Genomic DNA, 25,328 nt, shown 5'->3' with positions numbered 1-25,328 from the left:
GACTGAGTGCTTTTCCTTATATTGCACATGATCTCACATTCCCAAAATACCCAGACTCAGGAAAGCTGTATAAGGCCATGTGTCAATCTTCTCAGTCATATATGCCTAATGTTTAGTCCTATAGACTTTGAGAGCTTGAATAGGCCTCAGATGCCATTTCTCAAATTTTGTTTTCATGCAGTAGGAAACAGAGTCCATGAAGGGGGAAGTGGCTCACTCGAGGTCATGCCATTCACTTCTGGCAGTGTCTAGAGAGGGCCCACATCTTCTGACATTCTAGTCCAGCTCTCTATTCCACACTACTGCCTGGAGTGCTGGATTCTAAGAATTGCTCACCTTTAAATACTGTCTTCAGTCATGTTCCATTGGAGAGCCACAAATCAGGAGAGTAGCAAATATATTTGCAAAATATATAATGGTTTTTATGTTGTATGTATAATTTGCATATTGGCATTTTCATTACATTTGCTATATTTAATATTGTTACGCTTTTTCAAAATTGTTGTTCTCATCCATTCCACAAGTGTTTATTGAGTGTTTATGCAAAGCGTTGGAGATAGTGGTGAATTACACAAACAAGATCCCTGTAGCAAATGCTGTTGGTGTCGCCCCCTGCCTGTGTCCTCTCAGCTCTCACCACCCCAGCACTTGACTGCAGAGTCCTGCTGCAACCACTCATGACTCTGCATAAGGACCTTCTCTAGGCTGGGGGCGGTGGCTCACGCCTATAATCCCAGTACTTTGGGAGGCTGAGGCGGGTAGATCATGAGGTCAGGAGATTGAGACCATCCTGGCTAACACGGTAAAACCGTGTCTCTACTAAAAATACAAAAATTAGCCAGGTATGGTGGCACACGCCTGTAGTCCTAACTACTGGGGAGGCTGAGGCAGGAGAATCGCTGGAGGCAGAGGTTGCAGCGAGCCGAGATCGCACCTCTGCACTCCAGCCTGGGCAACAGAGCGAGACTCCATCTCAAAAAAAGAAAAAAGAAAAAAAAAAGAAACAAACAAAAAAAGGACCTTCTCTTAGCTGGAAGCCTTCAGTCAATGACAGGTGGGAGTTGGAGGGTAAATGACCCAGCTTCCTCACCTTTGGGATGGGATAACTCTAAGGTTCATTCTACTCTGTCACTCCAAGTTCCCCAGGCATTTGAACTCCAGTTGTCTACAGTGCAACCCACTGGATAATGTACCCATTACAGGCTTCCTACCTCTTTTTGTTTCACTTCTTGACTACTCCTTTTGTGCTTCCTGGGACCTCTTCTTAGTAAACTACTTTTGCTTGAATCCTTAGTCAGGGTCTGTTTCTAGGGGAGCTGGTCTAAGACAGTCACTGGCTTCTTGAAGCTCAAATTTTAGAAAAGGATGCAGATAATAAACAATAAATCAATAAAAAAGGTCACATATGGGTACCTACTGAGAAGGATGAGATGATAGAGAGTGGAAAGGGGTTCAGAGAAATTCTGATTGAAGTGTGAAGTTGGGGTCCCTCTGATAGTGTGATATTTGACCTGAAACCTGAAAAACAAGAAGTAGTTATAAAAAAAGAGCCCGCGGGCCGGGCGTGGTGGCTCACACCTATAATCCCAGCACTTTAAGAGGCTGAGGCTGGTGGATCACTTGAGGTCAGGAGTTCAAGACCAGCCTGGCCAACATGGTGAAACCCCATCTCTACTAAAAATACAAAAATTAGCCGGGCATGGTGGCGTGCGCCTGTAATCCCAGCTACTCTAGAGGCTGAGGCAGGAGAATTGCTTAAATCCAGGAGGCGGAAATTACAGTGGGCTGAGATTGCACCACTGCACTCCAGCCTGGGCAACAGAGCGAGACTCCATCTCAAAAAAAAAAAAAGAGCCTGAGATGAAGAGTCTGGGAAGAGGCATGAAAAAATGCAAAGTGAGCAGGAATAGGAAAGAGAACACTGGGCTGTTTGATGGGGAATGAAGCAGGGAGGGGGAAGACTGAGTAGGTTGGCCCTGTCATGAGAGACTCTGTAGTAAGGCTCAGAAGTTTATACTAAATGCAACGAGAAACCTTTGGAGGATGTTAAGCAGGAGAATGCAATAATCTGATTTATACTTGAAAATGATTACTCTGGCAGCTCATGGGAAACAGATCAGAAGGGGCAAGAATGAAGCAGTGAGCTAAGTTAGAAGGCTACTGAAGAAATCTAGGTGAGAGATGATGGATGCTTTTTAGTTTCCAGACTCAACTGTTGATAAAGAACAGAAGTAAATAGAATACAAACACAGAGGACATACACGTTTATGTCTTTGTCTCTGTGGGTATTTATATGTATTGAAGTGGTTCTTAGCATTTGGGGGTGAAAACTCTTTGAAAATCTTATGAAATCTGTGGATCTCCTCTCCAGGAAAATGCAAATGTGTACCAACACACAATTTTAAATTTGTGCTGACAGGTTGGGAAGTCATGGATTCAGTTAATAAAACCTCAAGCATGTGTATTTTTTTTTTTTTTTTTGTCTACATATGTTAGTAGGGGTAGGCTCTCTGTAACGGTAAGTAAGTGCCAAAGTGGATCACGGTTCGAACACATATTTTTGTTTATGGATGAGAATTGAAGGAAAGATAGCTCAGCATCATTGGCCCTCTGGTAGAAAGACTCTGAGATGCGTTCTACTCTGTCTACGCCCACCTAACAATACCAGGAGAATTCGTTGTTCCTTGAAATGGCCCTGTGCTATCTTCAGGCCATAACTTCCAAGCTTGCCCTAGGTGTTATCTTAATTCTGGCTAGGTGGAAGGGAGTACACAGAGGAAGTCTTAATAGGCAAGACCTGGAAGTGGGACCCATTGCTCTGCTCCCCCTTCATTGACTAGAATTTAGCCATCTGGCCACAACTAACCACAAGGGAAGCTGGGAAATATGGTGTAGCTGTTAGCCCAGCGGAGTGGGGAAAAAGGGAAATACGAATTTCAGAGAACAGTTAGGAGGTTCAGCCAAATACACACATTTTTCTTTATATTTGTTACATGGGAGTTGCTCAATGTTACATTTTTAGAGACCAGTGGAAAAACCTCACATTGTAAGTTTGACGAAGGACAAGGGATGGAGCCAAGTGAAGGTTGGTCAGGAGGATACAATACCCTTTGTGTCATGATTTCCAGAACCAGTTTAACTCAAAGCAAGCCCTCTTCCTAGACTGTGGAGATGGGGCTTTCTTTTATTAAGGGTATGTCCTTAAGTAAAAGATTAAGATCAAATTGAAGTGGAAACTTGGCCCCAAACTACACTGTTCTGTGCCCGGAGGGACTGGAATTAATTTGAAGCAAACTATTACTCACCCCGATTATGTGCCAGTAGAAAAGGGAGATGATGATACTGTCAACAAGGCGAACTTTTGCATTCATTTTTTCTCACTCCAATGAGCAGTCATTCTAGATCTCAGATGTGACAGTTCATTGGCTACTCAGGCAAGCACTTGGCCTGTCTACTCTGGACTCAACTCTGGTCCATCCTCTCCCTGAAGCAAGCCAGCCCGGAGACTCCTCTTTCAAATGTCCTTTAGGGAGTGGGTGTGGTTCTAAGAAGTTGGAGGTGAAGTCCATTTTTATTAGTAAATCATATTTTACCGTTTGATTCCATATTCCATGACAATGGTAAAGTCATTTTTCTTCGGGGTGGAGGGTGGCGAGTCTTACCTTAAAACATAAAGAAATTACATTTGAGAACATGGCAAATTTTAATTTCTTCGGCGTTAAAAGAGAGGCAAGCTGATTTTCTCTTAACATACTAAAATGATTTTTCTGAAACTTAAAAATATCCAGAAGCTGTTCTCTCTTGAGATCAGAACCTTTCTAAGCCTCATGTTTAATGTTTGCGCAATTCAGTACCTACAGGGAAGGTCAGGTTTCTTCCACGTTGCCTGTTCCCAGCTCCTTCCTCTGATTCTCTCATTTACATCATAAATATTCCTTTTCAACCCCCTGTGTTTTAGCTCTTTCCTTTAAGAGAAATTTAAAAAGCAGTATTTTTTTTTTTTGCCATTTATTTTATTTAATTTGAATCCCATCTTAGAGTTGTTAATGTGTTTACATGCTATTTTTTCCTACATTCCTTCTCTCCGGTCAGGGAAAATGTTGAGCTTTCTTCAACATGAGATGGATTTAATTGGTTAATTTCATAATTTAGAGTCTTTCTTGGTCTACATTCCAAAAGGAGGGGATTCTTTAAGCTCAGCACAGCTACATTTACTTTTGAAGGAGCCCTTTATTTTGCAGTGAATAAAGTGTCTCTTATTAAACAGAAAATAAAAGAAGGTTTGGCAGGACTCTACTCCCCATGGATGAAACATCACAGGAAATTGAGAAATTGTTTCTTTTTGGCCTTGTGGGAAAATTTTGCTTGTGAAATTTAGTGTTAAAGTTTTAAGATGACTGCTTAAATCCATCAAGAAAGAGCTGTTGAATGAATAACAGCTTCTAGGGAAGAGGTGCCAACCTGACCTTTCTATATCTGGTCTGTTAAATGTTTGAGGAAGTGTGCGGTATGATCAAGAAGATTGTATTCTCTCCTACATAATGACTGAGTTAATTTTAAACAGAACTTAGACATAGTTCATCAATTTAAGAATAATTTTGTCAAAAGTTGGCCTCAGCTGGGTGCCCCTTCATTTGTGCCTGTAAGACAGGGCATTGTATAGGCCCAAATGAGAAACGAATCCCAGGTAGAGAGTCCAGTTTCCATTCTGAGATTGATCTATGGGGCTCTAGAATTTTGATGTGAAGCCTGTGTCTTGAGCTTCAGACCATCCTGCCAACTGAGGGTGTTGCCTTCCATTTTCTTCACATAGGCACCTTGTTTGAAATTTGTGGCTAAAACCCATGTTCTCAGTTTGACTCCTAAATCTGTTTTCCTTCTAAGTTCCTTAGGGAATCTATGGGCAGCATAACCATACACTTAGTTGTCCAAATCTGAAACCTTCATTGTTTTCTCTCCGCACTCCCCTCAATTTGCAATCAATCACCGAGTTCTGCTACTGTCCCTAAATATGCCTGCGGTCATCTCCTTTCTTTCACCTTCCCCTTCCCTAATACCCAGTTCAGGCCACAATTCTCTCATGCCTTGATTTCTCTAAAAACCTCCTTAACCAATCTCTTGCCTTCATTTTTTTCCTCCCATAATCCTGATTTCACCCTGCAGCCAAAATGATTTTTCTAAAATTAATCTTGACAATGTTACTTCCTGGCCTGAGTGTTTTGTTTTTTTTTTTTTTGCTTAACTGTGCAATTTTCACTACGATATCCAAACTCTTGACTTGGCCCTTACTTGTACTTCTCAGTTCCCTCCCCCAACCCTCCTTCCAACTGCATCAGCCTCTGGACACATTCAGCACTTTTCACCTTAGCCAGAACTGTATTCTGAGTGCAGTCAGCGTTCCTTCCTCTGCTCTTTCCCATTCTTGGCTAATTCTAATCTATTTTCTAGAAATCCTCTGAGCCCTCTCTCTCAAGCCCCCTCCCAACCCTCCATTGGAATAGAGGCTTCTTTTCTGAGCTCACACACCCTGGACTGACTTCTTGGATGGCTCATCCTCCACTGAGAGCTTCTCAAGGGCCGCTTTGCAGCTCGTTTCTCTTTGAAGACTCTGTTCTGCCTGATAAATAAATAAATGAGAATGAATAACTACTTAGTGTTTTTCTATATTTAAAATTGAATCCTAATTATACTGTTATAAAATTCGGTTAATTTTGGTGATTTTGGAGCATGGGAAATGCAACTAAAAAAGAATGAAAAAAAAACCCACTATGATTTGATATCAGAAGATATTAATCCTGGCTCAGCCATCACGAGCTGAGAGATTTGCTAAGTGTATCAGCTTCCCTGGATCTCAGTTCCTTGCCAATAAGCATAGGATAATTTCTCATGTAAACAAAGATTGGCTGAGGACCAAGGAAGAAGTGCCCAGTGAGTAGGTAGAGGCACTCAGTGAACTGTAATGACTTCACGAGTGAGAGGAATTCTTATTTTCTGTGTATCTGCAGTTCTCACTGTACCTGTGCAAAACTCCAGCTTGGGAGAGGTGGGGCGTGAATGGTTTCATGGGGCACACGATGGGAGGGGAATATCTGTGAGGTCTCTTCCCAGTTAGGTGGAGCCACACCAGTGGTGGGGAGTTCAGCAATTCCTGTAAGGGGAAATTGTGCGTCTTTAGTTTTCCCATTGGGTAGAGCTCAAAAACACACTTCTACCCTCTCAAATACTGTTGGTGAAAGTGAGATCTGGCATAGTGTTGTAGCAAGTTGATAACCTGTATTGAGAACCTTCACAATATTCATTCCTTTTGAATGAGTAATTCAATTTCTAGAATTTATCTAAGGGAATTATTTTTAGCAAGAGGAGGGGAGCACTTAAGATGTGTAAAGATGTTCATTGCAGTTGTGTTTATTATAGTTAATGATCAAAAATAATCTGAAATGTGCAATCAGTGAGGGACCATGATGGCATTGCCCTTCGGTGGGTTCTCTCTAAAATGGGAATGTAACATTGAAAAACTACTTAAGTGAAAAAAATAGGCTTAAAAAATTCAATCTATGGTTTAATTAAAAGTGTTTAAATCAAACAAATATAAGAAAACAAAAGATGACCAGTGGGAAAATACACTTTGTTTTAAATGGGGTTAGTTGTAACTAAAAAATCCACAGGCAGGACTCTGCCTCCCTAGACTAACAGCTCCAATGACTGAAGTTCACGGCCCTCTGTGCAAAGGAATCTTTATTTGGCTTTGGCTCAAGGCCAGGCCTTCATCTCGTCTTCTAAAACCTAGAAGGAAGCATTCAGGGGAAAATATAGATCAGAAGTAAAATTCGGCTTAGAAGTTGGGGGGCTGAAGTTGTAGGATACGAGGGAGGGAAAGCCTACCTTTACCCTTGAACAATCATCATGACAACAACCTCCTAAGTCATCTTGAGTGTGCAAAGAGCTTTTCTGTACATTGTTCACTTAAATTGATTCGTCTTCAGTTTAGCTAGCTAATTATCCAAAATGTCTGTAAAAATTAGGACAGAGGAGGGAAACACAGTTGCTGATTTGGGGTCCATTCCCTTTACCCTTCTCATATTCAGGGATTTCCCCACTGTGCAGAATTCACTTTGAATCCAGCGGAAATTACCTAGAAGGAAAGAGCTGGGCTCAGGAAGCAAGCAGACATTTCACTGTGGCTTTATTCACGGGAGGCTCTCCGGACGTTTGGCAGGTCTTTTCTTACACGTGCCTACTGGACCTTGTGTTCCAAGAGGCACAGAACAGCTGTACACAGCCCAGTGTCACACAGCAAGTCAGGAGCGAGAATCCATGTAGAATTAAGATCTTTTTTTTCCTCCCTCCTGAATCTCTATCTAGCCCAAGTGTCTGCTCTCCCACGGGATTTTGTGTTGCTTTTTTTACTGTCTGTCTCAGCTTCAAAAAAGATCTGTTTTCTCTTATTATTTTCCCACATTGCTGCGGTTCAGAACCGTAGTGCATTTGTCAAATGCATTGTGTGTGTCTTCACCCCTGCAGCTTCCCTGTCAGATGATTCAATACAAGGCAGTGATCTCTCCACTAAGGGGAAAAAAGAAAGTGAGAAAGAAAGAAAACAGCTCAGAGCCCTTAACCTTGGGTTGTGGCTATTTTTCTCATAGACAGGCTGCTCTCTCTTATCTGATTGGAGCCTCCGTGTTCTCTGAATAGGAAATAAATCTCTACACAAAAATCCAAGGGTTAGTTTACAGGTGTTTGATAGGAAGCTTTCATCCCAAGTGGTTTATTTATTTATTTATTTTGTCGGGGGGAGTTTGTTGCATTATTTGACCAAGGACAGTGTTGACCACCTCCGGTTTCTACTTCTCTTTCGAAGTTTATTTTATGTTTTGTTGTGGTTTTCAGATTTCTCATGGTTTGGATTTGGGAAAGTAAAATCAAGACAAGGTGTTGGTAAGTAGTTAACTCACTCCTTCTTTGGATAAGTAATGAGTCTATGTTTTTATTTGGATGAAAATGCTTAGACCCTCTTTACATTCCATGGTCTTTGATTCATTTTCTGTGTTCCTGGTTTTTGATTTGTTGAAGAAGTAGGTCTAGAATTTTTCCAGAAAAGGCATTACTGTTGTTAATTGAGTTTAGTACATGGTTTTACATTTTTCGATTTGACTCGTTTTTAGCCTGTGGGGGAAGCGTTAACTGTCGTTCCAGTTCTAGTTTGTGATGCATTTTTAAGAAGGTTGAGGAAATAAATGCAACTACATTTCAGCTACATGTACAGGGAATAGCTGACTGAATAGTCAAGCTGGACAAGTTTAGGTCTTAACTTTCTTCCATTGGCCAAGATGTAATAGAGTTCTGAATTGGTAAATCAGTTTCCATTTATGACCATTCCTCTTTCAAAACAGACTCTAACGTCCAGACACTGTGATTTGTGCTTGATTGCATTCTATTCCCTGCATTCAGACTATGTGCTGACAATTGAAAAGCAGTTTGTAGCTTACCAAGTGAATGCAGATGATGTAGCTCCTCCTTAGAATTGAAATCAGGTGTGATCTCTTGGGACCTCTAATTTGTTCAGAATTTTCTATGGGTACAGAGACAATGAACAGGAATTGCTTAGAAGGCATGAAAAGACGGCATTCTTACATCTTTCACGTGGGTTTCCAACATGTGACCATCTTGGGCATCTGTTGGTTAGTATTTCTTTTGGTAGCAAGGTTGGCCATAGGTAAAATGGCAAAGTAGGGGAAATGTACCAATGTCAGGAGGCTGCTCAATTCCAAACCATCCACTCTATGCTTGTTCATCCTGGCCATATAAGGAGCTGTTTCCTGTCACTTTCCAACCTGACATCAGACCTTGTCTTGTTGGGCAGTCTCTATCACTGTCTGTCCAGTGATCCAAAAATGACCAGCCGGCTGAGGCAGCCCGGCCAGATGGGGCCTGGAGGGGGAAAAGTCACCTTGACTCTTGCTAGCTCCATGGATTCCAAGGTTAAAGTTCTTAACCAGCAAAGGGGAAGTGGAGACCTGGCAAAGTTCGAGCATCAAGCTCAAGTAGTCAGGGCTTCTAGGCAGCTCCCTAGCGGCAAATTTCAGACACAGCTGATCATAGTCACTTTGCCAAGATATCAGAGGGATGATCCTGCCTGGGCAGTCTTAAAGGTGTTCTGTTTTACGTGTTTGATGTGTATGTGTGCGTAGGTGTATCTCGTGTGTTTTTGGGGAAGGTGGTAATAAACTCTCCCGTAACAGTCCTGTAAGACAGGGTCTTGCTTTTGCTAAATAGCAAGTCATTGCAACCACTTAAATATTTTTTCAAGCCAGTTTGCACTGCAGAAGGGTGCTTGTTCCCGGAAAGCTGCAAAAATGTGGTTTTACTGTTTTAGGCCACAGCAGAGAGTTCTTCAGAATTATTCTTCCGGCTGCAGTCCAGCAGAGGTGCTGCTCTTATAAAACATAGGTTTCATTATTTTTCAAGTTTGGTGAGACCAACAGTTTAGGAGATGATTGCCATTGAGAAGATAGTGTGTTACTCATGGTTCCCAAAAGAAAGGGGCACACCACGCAATGCAGAGCCACGTGGGGAAGTGCTGGGATCCGTTAAGAGGCAGAGGAGGGAAGGGAGAACTTGGACAGGAGCTTTTAGTGTGTTTCCAGGTAAGGAACTGGGGAGGGAGGGTAAACAGGTTTAGGATTGGCTAGCCTGAGTAATTTCAACAGGCTATCTAGAGTTGTCAAGTACCTGGCCCTGGGGTGGGGAGGGCAGGTGGATAGTGGCCTAGAGTGTGAGCCTCACATCTGGAAGGTGGTTGGGGGTATTGTCTCTGGATTGGTTGGTTTGCATTTGAAAGGCATGCTCCCAGGCAGGGTATTTACCATCTGTAAGAACTGACTCACCAGGGATGGGAGGGGCCGTCCCTCCAGGATCAGCAGGGCCCCAGATGTCAAAGCACCAGAATCTAGAATATAAAAAGGCTTGCGTAGTACAGCTGCTCAAGAGTACTAACCCTTCCCCTCACCTTGAAGGCACTGTTGGTATTGAGAGAAGAAAACTCCCCCAGATGACCTTCATGATTCTTATCACAGGAAATGAAGTCTACATTAGGCTTAGAAATGTCTGTAAAGTCATAGTACAGGATATGTGACCAAGCAGACATATTAAAATAAAAATGGGCTAAAAATGTTTCCAGACTTAACTCATGCTTGTCAGCTGAGTAATTAGAACTATTTACCCTAAATCAGCCAAGTGTGCACATACCTCGCCATTTAAAACTTTATATGAATATTATAATACATTTTTTCAAGTCCTCATATGAATTTCGTTTAACACATGGTGATGTGCCCCTTTATTCTTCTGTCTTTTTCATGGTGCCTGCTCAAACACATGCATAGACATACAAAGACGCATCCTGTGATATGCACAGACAGGCTGCTGTCAAATTATGTAGACATTCATTGTCCCGCTGAGAGCTTCTTCTGCCTTCCCAACTTTGCTGTGCTTTGCATTGCATTATATCAAAATGTTCACAGAAAAATGGGCTTAAACCCTGCAACCTTGCCAGCCATATCAATCTTCTAGGTTTTGGAACATCAGTAATGAAGAAAACAGCACTTGAATTAATATCCCCCTTGATGAATTGTTGAGGTTTATGTGTTACTCACATTTGTCAACAGTAATTTTTCTGGCAAAGTGAAAAGACTTCTGAAAAATTACCTGTGGTGCTTTTTACTGCTTCCACGCTTAATCCTCCCCTCACTCCCCGAACAAGAGCTCATTCCCTTGCAATCTGTTACATTGGAGTTGGGGGGTTTAATTGGAGAGGTTTAGGAAAGGAAAGGGTATCCCTTAGTGAGGAAGGAGAAGCAGAGAACAAATCACTTGGTTGGACTCTTTAAGTGAGGGCTTCGCTGTGTACTTGGCAGAAGATTCAAAGTCTGAATTTGGGAATCTCAAGTTGTCTTCTAGGTATCAGCCTCAAAAATGATTGAATGCTGTTCTGATGTTCATGAACTTCAGAGCATCCTGGGCCAGAGGAGAGTCAGAGAAGAAAGCAACTGGGGTCAATGCATTTCTAATCGTTGCAGGGGCTCCAGAAGGAAATATTGCAGGATTTCTGACAGCACGTGAAGTGTTTTAAAATGAAACTCCTGTACAAAGGCATAAGAGTGATACCATGGGCTTCCGGGACTGTGGGGAAAGGGCGGGAGGGGGGTGAGGGATAAAAGGCTACACATTGGGTACCGTGTTTGCTGCTTGGGTGCACCAAAATCTCAGAAACCACTAAAGAACTTATTCATGTAATCAAACATCACCTGTTCCCCAAACAACTATTGAAATTTAAAAAAAAGAAATTTTAAGAAAAAGAAACTCCTGCATTTCTGGGGGTAAAGGCGGTGCCTGGAATCTACTGAGAAACGTGCAGCCTTGACTGCAGTCCTTCAGGGAGTGCAGGCAGTAGCATGTTTTGGTAATCTTGCAGGAGGGAACAGCCATGCCGGGAACCAAGGAAGGGAGTCAGTGGTGAGAAGGTTTTATTGACAAGATGTGGAAACCTTAGCATAACACACTTTTTTTTTTTTTTTTTTTTTTTTTTGAAACTGAGTCTCACTCTGTCACCCAGGCTGAGTGCAGTGGTGCGATCTCAGCTCACCACAACCTCCGCCTCCCAGGTTCAAGTGATTCTCCTGTTTCAGCCCCCGAGTAGTTGGGATTACAGGTGTGCGCCACCACGCCTGGCTAATTTTTGGACTTCTAGTTGAGACGGGGTTTCACCATGGTGGCCAGGCTGGTCTCGAACTCCTAACCTCGTGATCTGCCTGCCTCGGCCTCCCAAAGTGCTGGGATTACAGATGTGAGCCACCATGCCCGGCCAACACATCTTCATTTTTAATTGCTGGCCAGAAGCTGGATGATCTAGGCCTGTCAGGGAGCAAGTAGCAGAACAGGGATGATTAGGAGTATTGGAAAGAACTTGTCTTTGTAGTTATTCTTGGCAGGATTTCTGCTGTATCCTAATGCAGGTGAGCTAGGCACAAGACGAACACAACTGATGGGTTTGCCTTTGCTTTTGAGTGTTCTGTGGCTTCTAAATTGGCTGTGTGAGGACTTGTTTGCAGAATTGAGCCGGAGTGCATCATTAAAGGCAGCTTAAATGCACATCCCCTTGAGAGAATGCTTCAAAAATTACCTATAATAACAGTTGGCTGTCTTCTGCATAGTTTGTTTAAGACACTGCTTAGCTGGGGAATGTCCAAGTGTTATCACTACAAACTGTGATAATCTCTGTATGAGGGGGAAAGATGGATCTTGGAGGTTGGGGGATGAGATATTATTATATTTCATAGGGGATCAAGACTGGATGACAAAACAACTTTTATTTTCAGAATTGCTGTGCTTCTCACTAAAATAGTTAAGTGTGAGGGAAAAGGTAAGGGATGGAAGTGCTGAAACATGCATTTAGTAGGGGGGGTTGGAAGAAAGCACATTTCCTTGGGTAGGAAGTAGCAATTCAGACATTTCCCTGGCATGGCATTTGCCTTGGCTGGGCATTTGATTCTGCCTTTTCACTCCCTATTGTCTTTTCTCTGTATTCTTTCTCTGGGCTTATGCCAGTAGTCGGGTCAGTGGTCTGCTTCCATGGGACCCTGCCTGTGTAATACACATCTTGTCCACCTCCCACGTAGACAGTGCCTGTCATGAGCCACTGCCGTCTTCATTGGTTTGAAGCTTTCATGTCGACCTTTATCTTTGTGCATCTAATTTTGGTCGCAAAGAGTATGAGTTTAGTGGCTAATGGGTAAATTGTTTAGACAAGATACAGTAGACTGTATGTGTGAGCATATACATTTTGAGACTTTGGGCTAGAAAATTTGTCTTGTACAAAAAATGCTATGATTATTAATTTAGTATAAAGACACCAAGTAATGACTCTATAAATAGCATTACAGCTAAAGACAAAGCAGGTAACTTTGCCATGTGATTGATCCATTATTGTTATAAAAGTAGTTTGTAGACAAAAGTGGTGCAGATACTCACAGAATATGAAGAAAGAAGAATGTAGTCATAGGACAGTCAAAAGTATATCTGGTCTACCAGTTAAAGTTCCTTTAGTAATACCTAGTAGCAATACATACTCATGAAGCATATTTAAATTTATAATACGTTTTCCTGTTTCTAATCTCATTCTAGTCTCATAAAATAAGCAAATATTATTTTGCATATAAGTGGATGTAGAGGTCCAAAGAAAGTAAGTGAGTTGTCCAAAGGGTAGAGAAATGAAACCCAGATCCTGAAATTCCAAGAACAACTTTCAATGCTCTGTGAAATAGGAATCCCAGATTCATGTTGAGAGTTTCAATGACAGAGTGTTCTAGAGACAATCATAGAACAGAGAGGAAAGCTACATATTATCTTACAGGAGAAGGAAGTGAAGAAATTGGAGCTCTCATACACTGCTGGTGGGAATATAAAATGGTGCAGCCACTTTGGAAAACAGTTTGGCAGTTCCTCAAAATGTTAAATATAGAGCTACCATATGACCCAGTAATTCCACCCAAGAGAAATTAAAACACGTGTCCACATAAAAATGCGTATATGAATGTTCATAGTAGCATTATTCATAATAGCCAAAAAGCCAGAACAACCCAAATGTCCACCAACAGATGAATGGATAAATAACATGCAACATATCCACACAATGGAGTATTATTAGGCAATACAAAGAAAGGAAGTACTAATACATACTACAGTGTGGATGAATCTTAAAAACATGATGTTAAGTGAAGGAAGCCAGTTACAAAAGATCACATGTTATATGGTTCCATTCATATGAAATGCCAGAGCGATAGAGTGTAAATCTGTGAATGTCTACGGCTGAAAGTGGAGAGAATGGGGAGTGAGTGCTAACTGGGTGATGAAAATGTCCTACAATTAGATTATAGTGATTATTGTACAACTCTGTGAATATACTAAAACCCACTGAATTGTATACTTTAAATGGGTAAATTTTATGTATGTGAATTACAGCTCAATAAAGCCATTGGTTACAGGAGAATATACATGTTTTTCCATCTCCAGGCCCAGCTTCTGTTATCAGCAATGACGATGACTCTGCCAGCCCACTCCATCACATCTCCAATGGGAGTAACACTCCATCTTCTTCAGAAGGTGGCCCAGATGCTGTCATTATTGGAATGACCAAGATCCCTGTCATTGAAAATCCCCAGTACTTTGGCATCACCAACAGTCAGCTCAAGCCAGACACATGTAAGTACAGCTGTTTATACTTATTGTCCCATTTGCTGCATAGCTGTATCAACCAGAGTGTTTATCAGAGCCCCTGATAGGGATGACTGGCAGGGGGCAGGGTGCAGTGAAATGTCTGAGGATTCTTGCAGCTTTTGGCCCAGGAATAGATCCTTTAGTTTGTTGCTTATGGAATTCTCTGGGTGTGTCTCCTGCTGAGAAGGGAACTGTGGGCAGATACTGACTTCTCTTGGGATCTATTTTCCAAAACCATTTGTCAATGTGAAGTTGGAATCAAGGCATGCTTATCTTGAAAAAGAGAGAGACAGAAACCAGAAGTGTCATTTGAATGCACATACATTAGTTATAGATGACAGGCAATGAATGTAATTTAAATTTAGCCTATTGAAAGTAATTGAAATATGCACTCTAGGTAGTTGGGAAGGCACTGTGTTGCCCACAGGTGGTATCAGTTTGGGGAGTCCTGTATCCTTTGCTCAGTCCGAGTTCCCAGCATGAGGCCTTGTTGTGTTGCCACAATAGCAAAGAGACATGGCAGCAGATGATTTGCATATTAAGTACACTGACTTTCATTTTTCAAAACCAAATTAACCCGTTAATCTCTGTTAGCAAGATTGAGATTTTTCTAAGGGCCTTTTGTGCTATCTTCTGCACCACTACTCCAATATTAAATGTGTAGCACAGCCTTAAAGACAACAAAAAATAAACCCACAGTGGACAAACAGGCTTATGGCATTGATTCCAGGCCTTCCTTCATATGTGAATAAGGGGTCGTGAGGGCTATGATGTCAGGTGGCCCAGATCCCAGAGATTCCCTACCACTAATGAGTGGGTATCATGCATGTTCCTATCTGTCTTAAATATCATTCTCCTACCTTGTCATAGAGGTAAGGTAGAGGATTACTGCAAGATTAGGCTTTGGGGGCTGACTATTTGTCGAGAGCTTTCATGGGATGAAGGGCCTTAGCAATGAGTACCAGATCTGTGCATATATAAGGAAGTATCTGTAGCTTCATCCTATTCACTCAAATTTATCACAAGGCATGTTTAAGGTTGGATATGAGTTTAAATGTTAGGAAGAACAGTATTATGAGCTTTTAATGTGTGAGACTGGAATCCACCAGAGATTTTGGTTGACTCTGTAACATGACAAGATAAATAGAATAATGTGTGAAGAATATTGAGCTCCTTGAAATAAAAGGTATTAGTTGAAATTAAGGTATTATTAATCTTAATACTGTCATTGTGGTGTGAACAAGGTGAGTAGAGGCATTGCTTAAAATGTGCCTTCTTTGATGGGGTGAGCCTCCTGCAAAGATCCTTGGAATGCCCTGTACACAGATCTGTCACATAAGGAGTAAGACTAAGCAGGATACTGTGATGGGAGCATCTGTCATCATTTTGATTGTTCTCCCTAGGAATAGAGTACTTTGACATTGACACCTCAGTCACCACCCGAACCAGGTCTGTGATGCATTTCAATTAGCCTGAGGCTGTAGTATAATTGAGGCTGATAAAATCAACATACCCTCAAAAAGTTGCTTTCCTTTGTGGAGGGAGGAAAGATAAAGCTGCATAATTAAGTAGACCCGACCAGCCCAACAAGTCCAGTAAGAGAAATCAAACAAACGAGCAAGAGAGCAAACAAACAAAATAACAAATGAGATCCTCTAGACAAAAGTGGGCTACATGGCTGGAAGTGCTTTCTTCCCTTAGAAATCCAGAAAGAAAGCTTTCAAAGGTTATTTCCTTAATCTGGAGTCTGTGGAGATTTTTTGCAAAGGTTTGGGTTCCTTTTGGATTAGTCTTGATTGTGTGGCTCAGTCATTCTGTGCCTCCTGTCAGTTTCTGGCCTCTACCCAAATGGCCAACCTCCATTTGGTCATTCCTTCTGTATAAAGTCTTGCTAGGCCCTGCACCCAACCGCAATGTCCCAGCTTAGTGTCCTCAGTCATTCCACACCATATACCAAAAGAGATTTTCATTTTTGCAGGCAACAAGCCACATATACTCTTTCATGATTTTAAGAACACTTAAAATCACAAATCTTCCATGAATCCTTTTTCAAATAAATGAGAATGAAGAAGCGATTTACTTCTTTCCTTCCCTTCACCCTTTTTAAATGTCATTTTTTATCTCATAATTTTTTTTTTCCTTTATCTTCAGTGTATCTGTGGCCTTTTGTTAAGTAGTGAGTATGAGCACTCTCACGTGTTTCTGCAGTCTCTTTTAGGTTAGATTGTAAGCTCTTGGAGAGCAGGATCTTTATCTGTTGAATCATTCCTTCATAGCACAGGACGTGGTGTACCTTTGATGTCGGCCACATGTTGACCAGATGTAGCTTTATATTACTGAAATATGAATCACTAGCAGATATGTAACAAGAAAGATGATTCATAATCGTTTTCATTGGTCTTATTCCTATCAAACTTGCCTACATAGTTGTTTATTTATTAGACATGTTTTTAACAATATATTAGCCAATTTAAATAGATTTAGATAACAATTTTAGCAGAAATAGACTTTGGACAAAAAATCTTTTCTTTGAACATTCTAATTGTAGTCATGCAGAAATCAAAATATTTCAAAATGTATAGACCTGACATGTAGATGAATCTGTTGCTGTAGGCCCATGAAATGTTGAGAACTTAGATTTCAATTGGATAATTCCCATTGACTATATATATATATACACACACACATATATATATATGCACACACATGCATGTACTCTATATATACACACACATATATGTACATATACCTATATGTGTGCATATACATGTACACATACATATATGTGTGTATGTATATACATATATACGTATATACACACATATATACACATATATACGTATATACACACATATATACACATATATACGTATATACACACATATATACACATATACACACATATATATACATATATACACATATACATACATATATATGTATGTATACACATATATATATATATATATATATATATATATATATATATATATATAAAAAACTCTGTCACCCAGGCTGGAGTACAATGGCACAATCATAGCTCACTACAACCTTGAACTCCTGGGCTCAAGTAAACCTCTTGACATAGCCTCCTGAGTAGCTAGGGCTCTAGGTACACACCGTCATGTCTGGCTAATTTTTTTTTATTTTTTTTTATTTTTTGTAGAGATATGGTTCTCATTATGTTGCCCAGGCTGGTCTTGAACTCCTGGACTCAAGTGAACCTTCACACCTTGGCCTCCCAAGGGAGGGATTGCAGGCATGAGCCCCACTGAATATTTTTTACAAGTGAGCTTTTAAAGAACCTCTAAAGAAGGGCTCTTCCAAGAAGTTGCAATGAAAAAAACATTTGAGAAGATCTCAGAGAGAGTTTAGAACACTTTCAATGTGCTTAAAGCATAATATCATATGGACAGTACAATATCACTGTTCTTATGGATCCATCAGAGACTTGAGCCAAAAACTGGCCTATTTACTTCTCTTTCCTAAAACTGCATGCTATTCAAAGATGTTGACTTTAGAATACATGTATGGTCTTACAAAGATCACTGAATTATAAGAATCTAATATATGTATGATCTACATGTATGATCTTACTCATTTCACTGAATTTTAAGAATCTAACTTATATAATAAAGACGATTCATTAAATGTTTATTTATAACACTCTTTTAATGCTAGGAACTAGAGATCTCTTGAAAATGATGGCTTGTTCCCTGCTCTCCAGGAGTCTCACTGGCAAGGCCGATAGTTAGATCATCATATAATCATAATGCAATGTGATAGACATTACAATAGGATAGGTTAGAGCACGGGTCCAAAACCCCAATTACCAACAAGGATCAGGCACGTCAATGCAAGAAACAGGCTGAAAGAAAAATGATATGGGGTAGTGAGGGCCATGCTGGAGTATGGGCCGGGCCTGGTATTTCCAGATACTCTAATTTTTCCGGAGAAAACAGGCGTTTATTATTTTATGTGGATTTCCCAAGATTTAAGACACCGGGCAAGATAAATAAAAATATATCAGTGTGAGTCAGGTTTGGCTCACAGTCCACCACCTGGTTGTGGTACTCTGAGTTAGACCTGAAGGATCAATGAATAAAAATACCTTATTTTACAAACGATGCTCAGAAGTGGCTTGTCCAGGGTGGTACAAGCGCAATACTTGCATAGTTTGGCTTTAAAAACAAAACAATAAACATGATCAAATTCGACTTCTTAAAATGATGCATAAAATCATTTAAGTGAAAGATGGTGATCAATTATATCCCTTGAAGTATGTTTTCACTATCTGGAGTGATATGAGGGTTTCATTTACGAAGTCCAGAGATGGTTTGCAGGATTGTAGAGCAATCTGAACAGGGCTGAATTCCTCCCGAGCACTTTCCAATAGCAAGTCTGTCTACTTTATTGCAGGGCCCAGAGGTTCCCCCAAGACCGCCTGATAATAATTTGGTATTTGGAGGCTCCTGTGTCACTGCAGGAACTAAAGGAGGCTAAATCCATGCCTGATGGAGGAGAAGAGTTCTATGGTTATCTGCAAATTCTGGCCAGACAACATCTTGACGTCACTCCTTAGCTTCCATAACCTAGCCAAGCAAGAAGTTGCCTTTCCAAGACAAAGCAGTGTGCTCTAATGACTAACCCCTCAAAGTACTATGCCACTTTAACTATAGACCCATCTCCTCGATCAATCAGGATGGCAAGATGGAGCTGAGGAGCTCAGCAACATCAAGTCTGGAGTTGGTCTTTAACTCAACTAGCTCGTTTAGACATGTCTGAACACCACGTCACCTGACAGCATGGGGTGGTTTCCCAGTAAAATTTACAAACTCAGCTCAAGGGCAGCTGTGTTGCTTTCCTTTCCTTGACTGCTGAGAAAGTTTTTGACAGGGAGCAATGTAAACACACCTTCTGAGCTCAAACAAACAAACAGAAACAAAACGTACTAACCAGCAAAAACCCCAAATCATCAGTCTTGGGTTCTCTTGAAGGGTGGGAGTGTGTTTTATCTTCTCCCATCAGAGCAAACACTATAGACGTCCTCCCTAAAATTCTGTCTTCCCTAGAGCAGCCTTGTAAATTAGCTAGGGTCCTAGGCTCGAGGCCTAAATCGACTTAAAATTGTCTCTAAACATGTACCTGGATGTGTTTGTACTTGCAGAGCATGCCCTCTTCATGTGCCTAGGGCTAGTAACTCCCTGTGGCAGAGGCATATAAAGTATTCTGACTTTTCTTTTTTTTTTTTAATTTAATTCCATTTCCAGTGAAGTGGATTTTTAAAAATTTTCTCCAGAGTGTACCATACTTCTCCAGCTATTATAGTTAATGTGTGTGTATCCTTGTGTATATGTGTGTTTGTGTGTGCATATGTGTTTTCCTAGTGGTCACATGCTTACTAGGCAATTATGTAAATAAGCACAGATTCATAGACCAGCTAGGCCTGAGGAAAGAAGACATTATAAAGGGAGGGAGTGTTTTAACAGTAGCTAAAGCTATCACACAAGGCACCCATTCTGCTCCCCTCAACAGCCACAGCCCACTTTGTCACTGTCTTACCAATAAGGGGAAAGGATGGAGGTGGTATTTTTCACAGAACCGCAGAGGTTTTGAACATATTTGCAACATTACTTTGAGTACACATGAGCAAAAATTCTGAATTACATCCAGGACCCCAGAAGCTCATTAGATCAAAGAGTGCGGGGCCCCTCAGAGTTACCAGAGATTATCTGCAGACTTCAGTGCAATCGAATGACCACGGTCCACTTTGATGGTCAGAGATAGGACTGAAAAACGGGTAGAAACAATTGCTTTAGCACTTTCTTCTGTGCTTTGCCTATTAATGTTTTGTCTTTCAAAAGTATATTTTCTTCTAATTGTTTAATTGGCCAAATAATGGCTGCTTTGGGAGTTGTTTGTATGACTTGGAAGGCCATGGCTTGCACTTTAAAAATAAGCTAAGTCCATTCTGCCCAGCACGAGCATTAGGACAGATAATGCAGTTATTTTAGGATCCTTAAAAATTGCTTCTTTTATGGCACACTGGGTTGACGACTCATCTCGTGGGAGCCTTCATGGCACATTGCTACTGTTCTGCAGGTCCCAGTACAATTCCTTCCCCCTCTCAGTGCCACGGCCCCCCCCATTGCTAGCTACAACAATCTGATATCATATTCCCTTTTCAACTCCAAAGGAGATGGTAAGAAGCTATCAAATAATGCTTTAAAAAAGCAACTTGAGTTTCTTAAAAGAAAGGAAATGAATACATGCTGCATAATTACATTTAAAATGTAAGCCATGTTATTATAAGCTGCACCGAGATGAAGATTTGTTAGCAAACCAGTTTCAAGCACACTCACAGTGAAGTAAAATCATGTTTTAGCATCTGACCATTGGGTAATATTATTCTTTGTTATCAAAAAAGAAATATCACCCGATTATAGTATACTTAGACCTCCTAGAGGAAACACTCCAGTCCTAAGCTTGGTGTCTGAAAAGAAAAACAAAAATAAAGATTAAGGATTTAGGTCAGGGAGACAGAGTGATATTCTGAAGACTGCGTTTACTCCCTTATCATCGGCCAACCAAGATGGAGTTCTGCATCCTGCACATATCAGACGTTTCAGTCCAATTTCACCAAACCATCAGTGATGTTCTAGAAGCATCCCAGCAGATGGAGGATCCTAATGTATTTGTTCTGGGTATTTCCCAAGGCCCAGCCTGACTGGAGTGTGTGTACCAACAGGATGAATCCAATCAAGCTACGCCCCCATTTTGGTTTCGGATTGGCCACTCTTGCATGTGCCAGTAGATTGTGGACCAGCACTAGCTGAGCAAACACAGATGCAGAGTAGCCTCCTATGTTGCTAAGAAGCTCCTGCTACCCAGGTGCTTTGAACAATTGAGTGCTCCCTCTGGTTAAGCAGAGATGGCAGCACCGGAGTTTTTCTTGGATGTGAGGCTCAATCCTTTACAGCAGCTATTATAACAAAGTGAAGGTTTCCTCTCTGGGAAATGCAGCTTTTCTCTGTCTTTACTAATTCTGCCAGCCTGTGAGAGTAACCACCATAGCTGGGCGTCTTCTCACATTAATTGTCATGCCAGGTCTCCTTCCTGGGGAGCTGTGATGCTGCTCTGAGGTTGATTCCTGAGGTTGTAGTGGGTTTTTGTTTGTTTTTGTTTAGTTTTTCTTGATTGTTCTTCTTTCTCTTGAATGTCAAGAGAAGAAACACATTCTCTAACCCACGGCCAGGAAGGAAATGGGGAGAGAGCTACTTCTTAGTTCAACCTGGTTGCCACATAAAGGAATCTCTCTCCTTGGACTCAGCCCCTAACTGGAAGCAAGAGCCACTGCCCCCTGAGACTGAGAGAGCAGCCCAAGGAGGAGATGAATCCATTCTGCCCTTTGTTTGGGTTTGCTTCCTGTCAGTGAGAGAATGCCGAGGCAGTTCCTGTTATGTGAAACTTTCATTTTTAAAACCAGGACAGTCCTAAACAGACCGCAATGAGTTGGTCAATCCCAGTTGGTATAGGCCCAATGATTTTTGCTAGTAAGATGGGATTGTCTTCCTCACCCAAAATGCCTTCAGGTGCCCTAAAATGGGTGTTTTAAAATAAGAATAAATAATATAGATTATAGTAGAAAACCTGGAAAACATAAGAAACAAAGATGAAATGAAAAGTCCCATGTAATTCCACCAGTTAGAGTTAACCACTGATATCATTTGGCTATATGGCTTTCTAGTCTTGTGGATATCCTTTTAATCTCTTGTAATATAAAGTCTGACCATATGTGTCCTTGCCTTTGTTTGTACTGGACTCTGTTAATATTTCTATAGTAATGGCTCACTTTGGGGAGATTGTGCCGCACAGTGTGTAGGAAGCACATTGGGTGTATTATTCCCAGTTTCGTATTTTGTATTTCCTTGGGGATGTGCAGGGGTTAAGAGCGGGGGTCTGGCCATAGCTGGCCACGTCAGACTCTCATATGGTAAGTATCACAGAGCACATGAGGCCTGTGTTATGCGCTGAAAAGACTCAGGAAATGAGAGGCTCTCTTGTTCTGACAAGGCAGGCTGAGAGCTCTCATTTAGGGTCATCACTCCAGATAACTCCAAATGCAGTTTATTGCTCAACTGAAGCAGATGATCACTTTTTGCCTCCAAGTTCTTCACCCTAGCTAGCTCCTTTCAAAGAGCTGAGTATGCTGGATCTTAAAGGGCCAAGCTAGTTACATCTCATACATTTCCTGATATTTAGGGATGCCTTCTCTTCCACTGAGGATCCCTTGGCTGTGCAAGGACCTCCGATGAGCTGGAGTCTCCCTTTGGTCACTCCCAGCTTTGCTTAAATTTGATGGAGTTTGCTGTCCAGCGATCCCCGGATCTTTCATCATGAAAGCCTTCCTTCCTCTCCTGATGTCTCAGGCCTCTAGACCTAGACTGGGGTTCTGGCAAGGAGGCTTCTATCAATAGTATGACATCCAATAATATGTTAGTGTTGATATTTTGCACATTAATATTAGGGTTAGGAGATTCTAAAAATGAGTTCAAACGAATAAGTTCCTGTGATGTAAGAGATTAGATATGTGTGATTTCAGAACCAAAGGCAGGGGAGAATCCCAGAAAGAAAACAATAATATAATCCTAGTTTCTATGTATTATTTTTATTCATTACTGTGTATGGGTAGACATCAATATTCTTTTTTATCCTGTTACTATTAATTAACACATTTTTTAACCATGCCATTGAACTTTTGGGTGAATTAAAGTGGAACCCAAGCTCCTCATTAGATAATAATGGAATTGGACTGAGTGCCACATTCCTAAATTTCCAATAAAGTGGTTGATATAGAGAGGACAGGATAAAGCCCTATAGTGTGCAGTGTGCTATCAAAATAGCTAGTCTCCACTTTAGGGAATGCCTTTACTAGAGATTACATGAAATGTCTGCTTATAAAATAAGCAGAAATGGCACCACTAAGCAGGCACCTGAATTTTTTTCCTACAGGAATGATTAATTTTCAGATCTACTTATGTTTTCATGCTCAATACTTAACTCCCCTTCCCTGCAACACCCAAAGAATTTACTTTTCCAAGTCATTTGGTCTTCAGTCTACTACTGAGGAATAGAGAGGCACTAACTGCTTTACCCAGGGTCAGAACTCGTGTTCTTACCTTCTATTAATAGAGTAATAGAATACTCAAGTTAATACCTTCTATTAACTTGAGCCAGATGGACTAACTGGTCTCACATTTTCTCTATATTGGTTTTACTTCCATAAACATCAGTATCTTTACCCACATAATTTTTCCATCCTCCCCTTTTTTCCACATGTATTAGGGTTCAGGAACTATGATGCTAATGATCACATTTCTTTCTAGTTCCTAATTTCATTAGTGCCATTTCCTGATATCTACAGAAACAATTATCAATACATGTAGCTGCTTGAGCCTTATTTAGAAGGCTAGCCTTTCTTTCCCAAGTGCTGTCAGAATGTATATATTTAGTCTGTCTTTTTCCCTCTTAGGAGTCTTTGTTTTAGTTGATGGCAAAATTCCTCTATTTACATGTGAGATTTTTGATTTCACTGAATTCTACCTAGATTTTTATGGACATTGGATTTCAAAGAGGAAAACACTCATTTTCTCAGTAAGATATTGGTGATACATAGCTATGCCACTGATTTCCAAACTCCTGAGCGTTGGGGAGGGAGAGAGTGGCCAAGTAGCAGGAAGAATAAGATCATCACTCATGTCCTGAATCAATCACACTTTCCCTCTTGGGTTGTGTATATGCTCTGCCACTTCCTACATATTACATCCTGAGTTTTTAAGTAAAGTGGATCTCAGCCAGATTTGAGTCTAATGGCTGATTCATCCGCATAGTTCTTGGCGTTAACATCTCAGTGCCCTCTTTTGTTCTCTTTGAGGATTCATGTCATTGAGGGCCTTTGTGCCTCCTCTTGTCTCAGTATGAGGAAGAGCTTTGGTGTGAGGGCAGAGCTATGTGAAAGGTTGCAGAGTTGGGGGATTAGTTCATATGGTCCCCACGCCATCTATTTACTTTTGGAGAGAGGGGACTTTGAGTGGGTGGGTATGGATAGATGTTCCTCAAGGAAACCCTGCTGGCTAATGGGCACTACATCTGTGTGTTACTGTGATTCTCTCTGTAAGCTCCCCATGTGGCCAAGGACCCCCCTCCTACCTGGGCACTTCCTGCCGCCTCGTTGCACTGGTCTCAACCATTCAACCCGCTGCTGCTGCACCATGATTGGCTGCGGTAGGATAGGGAAGGGGTTCTGTTGATTGCTAAATGTTGCCTAACTTTATTTCCCTCTCCCACATTTCATGCAAGAGAGTGGACCTAACACATGACTTGCATTCTCTTCCTATGTTCAGAAACTCCAGGGCTTGCCCACGTGTATGTATGAGTGACCAATGGAGCTTGAAATTCTTTATCTATATGATTTATCTGAAAATGAGATCTTTTGTACTGGAATTTGTGATGTAGTTGATCATTCAGAGCCAAACGCATATACCAATAAAGACAAGAGTGTCATATTTGTGGTCTCTGTTGCCTACTTTCGTCACCTGTTAATACTTTTTCTTACATAGACTTGAGAATATAATTCAACATTGGGATTCCTCGAGGCACTACGAACAGAGCTCTAGAAGTTGTCCCCATTGGTTCCCCAGTTGCCCCCACATAGCCTCTCTGGGTTTTCTCGAAGCAACTCCTTCACTCAGGTAGGCCAGCACTAGGGTGAGGCAAGAATGTCACTCGCTTAAGGCACAGAATTTAAAGTGACACCAAAAGTGTCTGTACTCAAGATAAATAATAAACTCACGCAACATTTTAAAAGATAAAAAAGAATGCAAAAGATCTATGAAGAAAATATCAAAATTTTAAATAAAGCCAACATAATCCCAGGAGGGCTGGGATGAGTGTAAGGTGAGTGAGCTTAGTCCTACAAGTTCAGGGTCAGATCCTGTCTTTCCTTAAAATTCTGATACTTTTGGCTGGGCATGGTGGCTCGCGTCTGTAATCCCAGCACT

The 25,328-nt window shown here is 41.1% G+C and overlaps 1 protein-coding gene across 9 annotated transcripts in view; it reads left to right on the top strand.

The window, feature by feature from the left end:
- NTRK2 (neurotrophic receptor tyrosine kinase 2) overlaps nt 1-25,328 on the top strand; it is a 361,214-nt gene that overhangs the window by 187,412 nt on the left and 148,474 nt on the right. For 4 of the 9 annotated variants that reach the window (XM_003267478.4, XM_030809384.1, XM_030809375.1 and 1 more), the window contains 2 exons: nt 7,888-7,935; nt 14,065-14,253. In XM_003267478.4, the coding sequence (XP_003267526.1) occupies nt 7,888-7,935; nt 14,065-14,253 (237 nt within the window). Of the gene's footprint in view, nt 1-7,887; nt 7,936-14,064; nt 14,254-18,687; nt 24,834-25,328 lie in introns of those variants that run through there. The other 5 variants (XM_030809390.1, XM_030809404.1, XM_030809396.1 and 2 more) reach the window with 3 other exon arrangements.

The sequence above is a fragment of the Nomascus leucogenys genome, chromosome 1a (assembly GCF_006542625.1).
Source record: "Nomascus leucogenys isolate Asia chromosome 1a, Asia_NLE_v1, whole genome shotgun sequence".
Taxonomy (NCBI): Eukaryota; Metazoa; Chordata; class Mammalia; order Primates; family Hylobatidae; genus Nomascus; species Nomascus leucogenys.
Note: the sequence above shows the minus strand (reverse complement) of the source record. Positions and strands in the feature narration are given on the sequence as shown.